This window comes from Glycine soja, chromosome 11, assembly GCF_004193775.1.
Source record: "Glycine soja cultivar W05 chromosome 11, ASM419377v2, whole genome shotgun sequence".
Classification (NCBI taxonomy): domain Eukaryota; kingdom Viridiplantae; phylum Streptophyta; class Magnoliopsida; order Fabales; family Fabaceae; genus Glycine; species Glycine soja.
The window spans coordinates 40,207,286-40,219,923 of record NC_041012.1 but is presented as its reverse complement, the minus strand read 5'-3'; the positions used below and the strand labels follow the sequence as shown (position 1 = coordinate 40,219,923).

At 30.5% G+C, this 12,638-nt stretch overlaps 1 protein-coding gene across 1 annotated transcript; it reads left to right on the top strand.

Moving 5' to 3' along the window:
- Positions 1 to 10,892: 10,892 nt before the first annotated feature.
- Positions 10,893 to 12,163, top strand: LOC114376239. Its single transcript, XM_028334242.1, has one exon. The coding sequence runs from the start codon at positions 11,113 to 11,115 to the stop codon at positions 11,650 to 11,652; it is 540 nt and encodes a 179-aa protein (XP_028190043.1). The 5' UTR covers positions 10,893 to 11,112; the 3' UTR covers positions 11,653 to 12,163.
- The last annotated feature ends 475 nt before the right edge of the window (positions 12,164 to 12,638 follow it).

The following is a 12,638-nucleotide window of genomic DNA, read 5'->3' as shown; positions in this document are numbered from 1 at the left end:
AGGCAAGACGATCGAGTTTCCGAGAACCAAAAGGGTAGCCACGGGAATGACGCGCACGCATATAGAGTCAGAGAGGAAGAGAAGAAAGAGAAAGACATGAAAATGAAAGTAGCGGTTGGCATGATTTTTCTGTGTCTTTCTATGATAATACTACAACCTTGTCATTATCTCACACCGGTTTTTGTTGCCCCAAATACGGCTTTAATTAGTTTCTTGCTCATTCATTGTTTGTTTCTTCTTAATGCATATCTGAATTTTCTCCACCCTTTGATATAAAAAAAAATATTAAAATGAATAAGCAAGCTAGTTGTACGAAATTAAGATAGTCAAATTTAATTAAAAGGCTGTGGCTGGTTGGAGAGAGGCTTATGAACTTGCACGTAGGGATGACCAACTTCTCTCCCTCCCACGTCTTTGGCACGTAGAGGTGAAGCTAACCAATGGCTTTTGTATTTTTATTTTTTTAATTTACATATAAATGGATTTAGTTAATGTTAATGGCTTGGAACGAAAATGTTAGTAGTTAATTACCCAACCTATATAATTAACAATATTGTGCAGAATTTTAATCATGTTGAGAAAATTAACAAAGTTTTTTTTTAAGATATTTTTGGAAATACACAAGAATGGTGAAGATAAATAGCATATTTTTGTTCACTTTTCAGCAATACCAAACCAAAGATATAGGCACCATCGTGTCTATTTTGATGATACATAAAAACAAGATATGTATACTATTGCCCCATTTGATGATAGTACTCACCATCAGACTCACGATCCTCTGCTAAATAACTTCCCATATCAGAAGTGTTTATTCGCGTCGAAGAAGATCTAGAAGAAAGCGTTGAAGAAGCATCATCATCTGCAATCAAATAAGAACTTAATTATCAAAACCCAAAATGAGAAAAATACTGCTCAAATAATTGTTTGTTGGAAGCTTAAAATAATTAAGCCGATTTGCTTACAGCTTATTCACAGTAGGATCAAAATGCTGTCTTGTTGTAAAACTAGACTAATAGATCAAAAAAGAGTAAATTAAGGTGAATAATGAATAGCAGACAAGTTGAAAGTACCTCCAAATTGCGATGTGGAGGTGAAACTTGCTTGACTATGTATCTTAGCGGCAATGTCCGGGGTTCCTTCCTGTGCCAAACTCAAATGCAAACCAAATGTTACGTCCCCCAGTAACATTCGAAATAAATATCTTATTTGTTAGCTACTACTATCATAGACAATGCAAACATGCTAATTATTTTTTTAAGATAAATCCATAATGATCCTTAAGGGGAGGGTGGATAAAGAAATGGAAAAAGGACAGCATATTACACAAAATTAATCAATTGCTTATTTGACCAAACGGACATGATAATTATCAAAATTCCGTAAGATGAAGCCCAAGCAATGCTACAAGCTTAATTAGTTATAGGAAAAATTTCATGATTTAAATTGATAAATCTCAAAAGGTTTCTCGTTCAAAGAATCCCATTAGTAGATACAGTATTTTGTTGAACTGATTTAGTATATTTCACAAATAGTCGCAGATTAAGATTACTAAACTAATAATAAATTAAGCCAAGTCAAGCCAAGATAATAATAAAAAACAAAAATAAAAAAACTTCTTCTGCACACCAAAACAAATACTTCTGCACAAGAACTACAACCATAATAATAAATAATTATAATAATAATAATAATAATAATAATAATAATAATAATAATAATAATAATAATAGTAAACACATTAGTTAATTAAAAATAATAATCAATTTTTTTATAAAAATGAATTGATAATATTTTCTTAAAAAATATATGTTAAACTTTGATTCCTAATTAACCCCTCTTTGTTAACATTTAATGATAATATAATAATAGAATAAAAGTAACGTAGAGAATTATCTTCATGTTCGCGAAGTGATTTCATAAGCGTCTTTCTGAAAGTCTCCAACTGCATGCAATATCCACCCATTAGTCCAACAACAACTGCAGTCTGCATGGAATAAAAAAATCAGATTTCAGAAGAAAGCAAAGAACGTAATTTGCACCTTGGATACATCTCTGGTGAGCCTTCTCACTGTGTTGGAGAGCGAAGCATTCTCCTTTAGCAAACTCTCCGGTAATTAATCTCAAACAGAAAATGAAAATAAATAACTAAAAGAATTGGTTAGTGTAAACTGAACCGGATTCAGGAACCAGTTGGGACCTTGTCTTGGTCGGCAGCTAAGTGAATCACGAGATGAAAGTAGCAAATCCAGCTATTGAATAAGAGTGCGGCATTATGAAGAGATCATTTTCCAATGAAAGATTCTCTTTGCAATGGAACAGTGAAAGATTATTTGTCGACGCCGCTGGTTTAATTTGCTCGGTTTCGACAGTGGAAAGCTCTCATTTTATTGGTAAGTCGTTAATGTTTACTACCACGTGGTCCACGACTCTGATGGTCTTCACCATAATCTCATTCATAAGATTAATCCTACGGTCCTTATCCTTGCTGGAGAGGATCCAAATCCAAAAATTATTGTAGTGCACCCACCTTCTTTCTTTTTTCGTTTTAGTTGATAAAACATCTTCAGAAGATAGAGTTGTTTCAGAACAAGACAAGGTCACTTGTTCAGTTTTGCATTCTTTCAATCGGCAAATACACTTGCGTAAAACCCAAGGACTCCTGAAAGAGTAAGTTATGTCTGGATTGAAGTTGAATTTTTTTATTTTTTTTTACGGATTCTAATATATAACGTGAACTTTAGAGTACAAAATAAAAAATAAAAAATTGTTACTTTGAGACTAAAATGCTTTTCAATTCTCTCATGTGAAATTTAAACATACACTAAAATATATGCTTGTATGTACCTGCTTCGTTTGATTTTGAGGTTTTGAGTGCGGTGGTTGCATGGCATGGGCCTAGCACAGCTTACTTCAATTGGAGTGGCTTTATGTGCCGAGCACCTTAATTTGGGGCTATTGTATTCTACACTCCCATTATTGTATCATGCATCTATCATTGTATTCTGAAAATTCCATTCCATAGTGTAAATTTATATTCCAGAATGGATGGCTTGACTTGACTACTTACTATCATGAATATTTTATTCATCTGGCTAACTGACCCCAAAATCATCCTTTGGGCTTTTAGATATTTAGTCTAGGCACTTTCTATTTCCACACCCCATATTTGCTAAGGAAAAAGGGTATAATGGGTGATTTAAATATAAAAAGGGGATATGGGGTTGTACTTATCAAAACTGTAGCGTGTAAATAGAAAGTACTTTAGTCTGTTTTTTGTTGAATAAAGGGCCAATCGGCCCAGATGTGTAGTTATTGATAAACGTAAACATGATTTGTTAGTGCTAATTAATAATGTCGAGTTTTGTGGGGTTGAAAATTTGTGTCACCTTCATTTCAGCCTCTGAGATGGGAAACGAAAAACCTTGAGATTTTTCCTGTATTCAGTGGGCCATTCATCATCGCATATAATTACTAACCCATTAATGAATGCTTTTGATTGCTCATCAGCTTCTTTGTGACCATAACTTTTGGTCGATCATTTAGAGCCAGAAATCTGAATGATGTGCAAGTAGATTTTCTCTATGTGTTCCTCTTATCTTTGGTTTGAAGCTGTTCTATAATAATTGCCCAGATCTTTTCCCATCATGGTTGAAATTTCACAGCAAAGGAGCATTTGGTGGGACATTTTTACATTGGTAATGGTATGTTAATACAATGTTTGAAAATCTAAGGCAATGTAGGAAGCTTTTACATCTTTTTTAAAAACAAACATAATGTTTTAACCATAATTCATGTTTTCAACTTGTCAAAGGTAGGTCGTTCATCATGTCAAGATTTCAGGATTAGGAGGACATTTCTTATTACCTAACTACTCAATTAGTATAGTTAAAAGTTAAACCATTAATCATGTGTGCTTACTCTCACGTTGTATATCAGTGACCTTTGAGATTAAAATATTAATTATTATTGAATATATGTGTGTTTACTCACACAGTCACACGTATATTAACTAACTTTTAGTAATTAAAATGACGTTTTTATCAACAACATATATATATATATATATATATATATATATATACTCCTGCATTTTCCTTCTCTTTTTAAAACTTCGCATCATGTTAGATGTCTATTCTTGCAATTTTGCTATAATTATTTTTTATATAAATAAACTTTGAAGAGTTTTTTCTTCTTCTTTTTCTCTTTAAATTTTATCCTCATAAAAAAATTTAAAATAAGATATGTTGTAATAGAATTCAAGATCTTATGTCAACTTACTTATCCAAAGGAAGTAAGAGTCTTTAGGGATTGAGTTTGACTAAATTTATTACTCAACTCGGTTAAATTTTTGTGTGTTAAATTTAGTTTGTATAATTTTGTTAATATATTTGATCAAAATCAACCTCCGATTATAAATGGGTTAGGTCAAGTTAAATTAATAAAATTAATTTTTTATAACAATAATTTATTTTTGTTTGAAATTTTCTAAGTATATAATACTAAATGTGCTTAAAAGATATCAATTTGTGATAATATTTAATTAATAAAATTAATATTTTCAATATTAATATTTTATTTTGGATAAAAATGAAATACTATATATAGACTATTAACATGAGAAAACATAAATAAAATCAAGATAAAAACAAAATAACAACTTAAAAAATAAAAAAAATCATGAATAATTTAATTTAATAAACTATGGTTAAAATTTAATGTATTTTATATTTAATAATTAATTTACATAATGATAAATTTAATTATTTTATGGGTTGGATCTTTAAAAAAATAATATATAAGTCTAATTAGGTTATGTCAAATTTGATTATTTTAGGGTATGCAATATTTTTTAAGAGAGAAAATGACAGGTTAGGGTATGCAATATTTTTTAAATGCCACATTCCAATCAAATGCTTTTTTAGGTTATTTTTCTCTCCTTAATTTTTAAGAGATTTTTTAAATATATTAACTTGGCTCAATTTCTCTTATGCCATACTAGAATTAACGTAATCAACATTGTCATTTATATGAAACTTAACCTAGCATCATTTTTGTATATGTTGGGTCAATTATCACTTAATTAATTTTCCTTATTTATTCTAAAATATAAAGGATTCAAGTTTAATTATAAAAATATAGCGAAAGAAGAAGTTAATACTTTTGGAATAATTAGATCATTAGAACTTTTGTTTCAATCCTTTAAGACTTAAACATGAATGTATATATAACCTTATTATTATATTAAAGAAAGCTGATAAATTGACCGACCCACCTTATTTTCTTGACGAATTAAACAAGTTAGCACATTAATCTAATCCGCCAAAAATATGAGTTAAATGAATTGACAAATGAGTCCAACCCATTTTGTGATCCCACCTTTGAATGATACGTACCCATGTTCCTTTCAAGCCACTTATCCCTTCTTTGGATGTTTCATCTCTCCTTCCCATGCTATTAGTTTCTATTCCGTGTTTGTAAACTGTACAGGAAAAACGAGACTAAAACACACACAGCGCGCATATTCTTTGCAATTAATTAACTATTATGATAAAAGGTTTAATCGACCCCACACCTTATGAAAACTCAAAACCATATTTGATTTGTTTCCACTACATTTTTTTTTCTAGCAAAAATTATTGAAACAGACATGTGGGGGATAGAGAATCATTTATTATTATTATTCAAAAAACAAGTTAAAACTCAACATTGAATTGGGTCCTGAACTAAGTCAAAGGGAGCTACAATGGAAAACACTGAAAGGGCGAAGGAAAATAAAAGGAAAGCATAGTGCAACGATTATAATATAGAGAAAACTCTAATCCAGCAAAAAAAAAAAAATATATATATATATATATATATATATAGAGAGAGAGAGAGAGAGAGAGAGAGAGACAAAACTCTAATGTTATATGCCCTATTTTATTTATTTTTAAAATTAAATATCATTAAATTAATGTCGTAAATAATTTTTATATTTGTATATACACTATATTTAAATACTTATCATTAAATTAATCTTTTAATAATTTGATTTATCATTAAATTAGTTTTTTTTTAAATTATCCCCGCTTAAGGATGGATCCAAGAGTGTATTAAAGGGGAGTTGCAATTTTTTTTACATAATTATTTAAATATTTAATTTCTAATAAATAATCATTTAGTAAATAATAAGTTAAAAAAATATATATGATTTACTCCTAAAAAAATTTAAGCAAATATCAACTCAAAAACTTATTTTCTTTATATTTATTTTATTAATATTTTTTAATTTTTCTTTTTATTTCTTCATAATATATATATATATATATATATATGTATATATATATATATATAAACGATACTAAGAAAGATATTTTAGATTTTTAAAAAATTATAAGATGTATAACTTTAGAATACTAAATGTCTAAAATATAATTTCAGTATAATATGTATAACTTACACAAGTCTATCAACTGAATTACCTGAAATATTTTTCATTTATTAAACTTCGTAAACACTAACATATTATTTTATGCGTAAACAATAACTTTTTTAAAGTAGTAATGACGACGATTGATTTGTTCATATATTTATATCGATTCGCTTCGTTAATTAAATTGCTCGTACGTATAGTCAGATTTTCACGTTAAAATCAGTAAGACGCAAAAGCTATTTATAACTTCTACTGGATCCACGTCCGAGAGCAATAGACGTGTTACCAAACACGTTGGGAATCTATTCAACACTATTTAATTTACGTGTACAATCTCCAAGACTGGCCTTGGGATGTCAAAAGTAGCAATTAATGTTCCAATTCTTCGCATTGATGTTCAACGACGATGATCACTTATAAATTAAGATTCGAAAATCTAAAATAAGCAAATTGGTAGAACAACGATGTTTATGGGTAAAATAACGACGATAGTCCATGTTTAGGCAAGTGCAAGACGCAAGATCTACATTGGGGTCAATGGCCTAAGACTGAGGTGAGAGATTCAACTTCAGGATCCAAACAAAGCTACTAGTGTTGAGGTGTATGGTTAGCTTGTGATCAACCATTGTGCAAAAACTTAAGCCATGTCCAAAGCAAAATTGTATTGAGGTTAAAATTTATGATCTCATGAATATTACTTGCACTTCCTCACTAAATTGACCCTTGTGATTTTGAAATGTAGAAACATACAAAAAATAAATAAAAATACATGCATAGAGACCTTTGCTTACAAGCATATTTCTGGCAAAAAAAATATATATCATATTCCCCTCATTAATTTCTCTCATACACACATTGTTATTGTACGATCCTCTAAATTTTAATTGTACCAATTAGGTTATTTAAGTATCACATTTGTACGATTTTGATCATTTTACTACTATTTTATTAATTATTTAACTAATTTTTTTATGCAACACCAATGATCACATATCGATGACATAATAATTAATGTATTACTTTACACATATAATGACCTGGCTTAATTAGGCTTTTGATTTATTTGGTATTGTAATTATGAAATAAAAATATAATTAATCTCACATATATATATATATATATATATATATCAGATAATATATTAACTCTTACATCATCATCTAAAATAATGTTAACAACTTAACAAAATTTGTTAAATTACCTTAAAAGAATTGTTAAACAGCTAGATAACTTTAGGTCCTAACAACAACAATTACATGTGACATTCAATAAGGCATTGAACATACTTATCAAAACTTTTTAAATTTTTTTTAAGTGTGATTACAGTTCTTCAAAGTTTTTTGTAATGGTTTTACTTTATGATATTTATTGGTTTTACGCTTAATACACATTATAAAGTTTTATGAGAATTTTGACTAAGCTTTCACTTGAAAACCTCTTAAATTGTTAAATTCACTTTCGTGACGATGAATAAAAAAGTAATATTATAGTGTGGTTTCAAAATTGACATACGACTTGTGAATTCTCTGGGCTGTTTGTTTGATAAAATCTTAACCTTAATCCTTTATCTCTTTATGATTTTCAATTTTGGTACGTTTTTGTCATATTGATTTTTGTGGTAGTAAAAAACTACCACAGTTTTAAAAAACTATAATAATTGACAAATAAATGTAGCGGTAAAAATAACAATTGATAAAATGGACCAAACTAAAATAAAAAAGTTATAGAATCAAATTGAAAAAAAAATAATAAAGTTTCAAGATAAGAATAATAATTTTGTTATTCAAAAATTAATGCTGCAAATTCTGACTAAATGTGTATATATACGTAATTATACTATTTAAATTTTAACAATTAATTTTTTAAGTGATTTTTCGTAATCATATTATAATAATTTAGGTAATTAGTTTTAATAACTTCTCATTTGTTTTTTAAAGTGAATTTTCAATTTAAAGGGGTTATTGTTATTTTTTTTTATAAAAAAATCCAATGAGACAAGAACCGGTTCAAGTGGGCAAAGTGTTTCTGTTTTAGTAAGCAATGGAAAGCTTGACTCAAACTGCGCTTGCTTCATTCGAACACAGACACCCATGAAGAGAGGTGAAATGTCCATTTCACCCCTTACTTTTAAATATATTGCATGGACATCTTTTTTGTTTATCTTTTATAAAGATTAGCCTTGATTTTATGGATTATTAATTATTTTGATTAACAAAATTGTTAAAAAGTTTATACAATCATGAGAGAGATTAAAAGGAAAGAGACAGAAATATAAAATAATAAGATGAAAGATGTGATGATGACAATAATAATGTTATAAAAGAATATTATAAAAATATATTATATGAATAATATAAAATAGGTTAGAGAATGATCGAAGGTTAGAAAATAAATAGGTGGTAAGGGAACAGCCAAGTTGAGATGCTCTTTAAAAACTAGATAAGAATGAATTATTCAACAACATTCATTATTAAGAGCATGAACAAAGCCATGTGAAGTGCAAAATCATCACTCTCTATTTATAAACATGCACACATATTAATTTCAAATTAATAGTAGTATGAGTCAAATCGTGTGGTTTCATTTGATCGATATGTGTATATTGTTCAGAAGATAATGTTTGTATATTAGGCTAACACTAATAAACTTGATTAACATAGTGTCCGGCACTAGATGGAAAGTCTCCCAATAGTACTATCGAACTCAAAAGAGTTTCGTTAGGGGGAAATTCAGTCGCACAAATATACCAATGCATGGCTCGCGAAAGCATAACCATATTTTGATATATTTATTAAAATATAAAAGTTTAATTTCATCTATAAAAGATAGTTTATAAAAACTTATAGGTTAAGGAATTTAAAATCTTAAGTTTTTAAATTAATACATAACATTAAATAAATTAAGAATTCCATGTAAAATTATTATATTAATTTATAACTATTGATTTATGCAATTCATTTAATTATATATTAACACAATAAATAACCAAGAAACACAAGTAATCTTTAATGACCATTAACCAGCGCATTAATCTATTTAAATAATTGTATTGAATATTTCGAGAGAGAAAATTATCAGTCATAATAATTATGTCCAATTTGAGCAAGATTTTCTCGTATAGAAATTATGTGTGATTCTCCTAAAAAAATAAGTATTTTGTTTCACTAATTCAAGCCTAAGCCTGTTACACTTATTGAACTGACTATACTAAGCATTACTGAATTGAGTAAGTACAACTCTCACATAAATATTATTTCCTTTTAGGACTATTTCATATCAATTTTATTATATTCAAATGTCTCTTTCATTTGATTTCATATTAATATTATTTTTTATTTTAAATAAAATTTTTACTCTAACTACTAATGTTGATATTTACTACTCCATCTGTTTCTACTCTTCTAGTTTTTTAAAAATAAAAGTCCTTCAAGACTTTTTCTATCTTCCTTATTTATTAGGAACAACTTTCTATATTTTCTATTTATTTTTAGACCTTAATTATCTCCCATATTTGTTTTTATCTGTCTTTCTTTTCTTTCTTCTCTCTTTCACATTAATTAAACATAGTAGAGTTTTTGATGAAAAGAAAGATTTGTTTTGGTTAATTACACATATATTAAATGAGAGAAGAGAGAGTTTTTTTTGTTCTCAGGTTCTTCCTTGGGGCAGCAGTTGCCTTAGAATTGTGAGTGTATTTATTTTCATTATCACTACTATAATTAAAATAATTGGATATTTTACTTATTTTAAACCTTTAATAATTTCCTTAATTAGTAAGCAAAAGTCTAAAATGAGATATAAAATTAATATGATAGCCGAATAAAAAGACTTGAGGAAAAAGAGAAAAAAGGGAGGGGACAATAAAAAATAGAAAATAAAATAAAAATAAGTTCTACAGCTTTTATATTTTATTTTAAATTAATATTTTTCATCTAATTTTATTTTTATTATTATTCTTTAAATTATTTCTATCATCCCAACCAAACCTCGTAATAATACGTATCGATAAAAGAAAAATGACAATGTTATTTCCCAGTTTGAATAGTTGAGTAATGAGTGGGAGTGGGAGTAGACTACTGAGAAATGACCAGGTGGCATATTAGGCTAACCATTCCTACAATTTTTACATTTTTAGCAAATCTTTTGAAGATGGCCGAAACATACATAAATATTTTCAAAAGAAAAATCTTGAAAATAGCATAATTATTGGGCAACCACAGCTGGACCCCACCGAAAACAATAATTTCCTGGAAACATGGTCATCGAGAATGACAACTAACCGAGCCCACACGGCGCCGTTCCCTGACGTCAGTTTCGGGGTGTGACGTGTTGAAGAACAAACGTCCACCGTTAACGGAAAGACCCGATCCACTTGTCAAATGAAACCCACTCTCTCTATCTCCACGCGCGTCGCAAAGTCGGTGGAAACCCACCCCACCTTTGTCTCCTTCCTCTTTCTCCCATCTTATATATCACCCTTTACCCTCTCTCTCCCTCCCCAGACTCAACCCCCTCTCTTTCTTTTTCTTCCCATTTCACCCCTCGTCTTTCCTTGTTTCCGGTGAGGGCCAACCACAACATATGTTAAACAAGGAACAACCTCCAAAACATAACATCCTACGCCAAACAAAACTTTGACCTCCTTCAGATCTATACCCTTCTCTCTCTCTCTCTCTTCTATTTTCAAATTCTACATCATGGGCACGGAGGTTCTACGGCCACAAGATTGTTTCACCCAACGCATCGGTGTTCCACCGCCTGGCTTTTCCCGGCGAAGAACCTATGGTACCCACCACAACAACAAAAACAATAACGTTAACAATTATTTCAGGGGTAACCGGAAGCCGACAACCCGACCCGAACAAAGAAAACGGGTTGTGGACAAAAGGCCCAGTTTAGATGATTCGAGGTTTTCGAGTTTGGAGATGGAGAAGGTCACGATTCTTCGGAGGGGGGAATCGCTCGATTCGAAGCTGAAAACAGAGGCTTTGAAGAAGGAAGGTGATAATTTGGTCGTGGTTGGGACCCAGAGGCTCGGACCCGACCCGGATATGGTCCCGAAGCAGATCCGGATCGTGGATTTCAGGTCCGGGCGCGAGATTTACGCCGGATCCGCGTTCGCGGTGTCGCCGTCGCCGAGCGCGCTGCCCTTGCCGTCTTTTTCGAAGAGGCAGCCGGCGGTGGCGGTTGCCGACTCTGCGACCCGTGATCTTAGGCGTCTTCTCCGGCTTGAATGAGCCGAATCGGTGCCGTTTCCGGATTTCGGGTCGGGTCTGACCCGACTCTAACCTATCTTGTGTTCCTTTCTTCGTTCTCTTCCTTAATCTAGAATCTTCTGCTTCTCCTTTACGCCCCTCTGATTTTGGAGTTATGACCCGACCGTGATTTTTTTAAACGGGAAGGCAGATCTGGAATTGGGAAAGTTTGGGGGCGAAAGTGTTAATAAAAGAAGTTTGGAGTAATTTATGACATCTTGTAAGAATGTAAGATCTTGTGGTTGTGGTGGTGGAGGATGGGTTGTGAAGGGTATGTTTAGGTTGTAATTTCAGGTAGGAATGGAAAAAATAAGTTATATTAAAAAAACAAGACAAAAAAGGGAGGAAGATGGGGGGTTGATTTGTAAAATCCGGAAGTGTATGGGGTTCTTTATGTGGGCTAAAATCGATTCTGCTTGTAGGTCTGTATACCCTTTTGTAATGTAAAGTGAAAAATTAAATAGGGAAATGTGGCCAGGTTCAGATTATCTTTGACGTTGTTTCTTTTTTATTTATTTATTTTGTTTCATCCTGAAATAATCTGAGATAAAAGTCTCCATGAACAAAAAGAATTATCATTAATTAAAATTAGAAAAACAAACTAGCTTATATAAATAATACTAATATTGAAACAGTATAAGGATGAAAGATACTGAATTATTGTCCCATTGCATTTTTTCATTACTTTGATCATAGAATAATTGGTCTTGGATATTTTGTGCCAACCAGAGGATAGCATAGCAAACGCCACCAACTCACCAAGGTTTGGTGGAGAAGATTGGGTTATGCTTTTGTGCATTTCCAATTCCAAAATATAAGTAAATTCTCTAAAATAATTTTGATGAGAAGTCTTCTTTAAGCCATAAAATTGTGGTCTATAATTTTCTGTGTTTTGTTTAGAAGAGGAGAGACGAAAGACCTCGATAATTTGGTGTGGTATTTGGTGAAAATGAGAATTGTGTAGATTT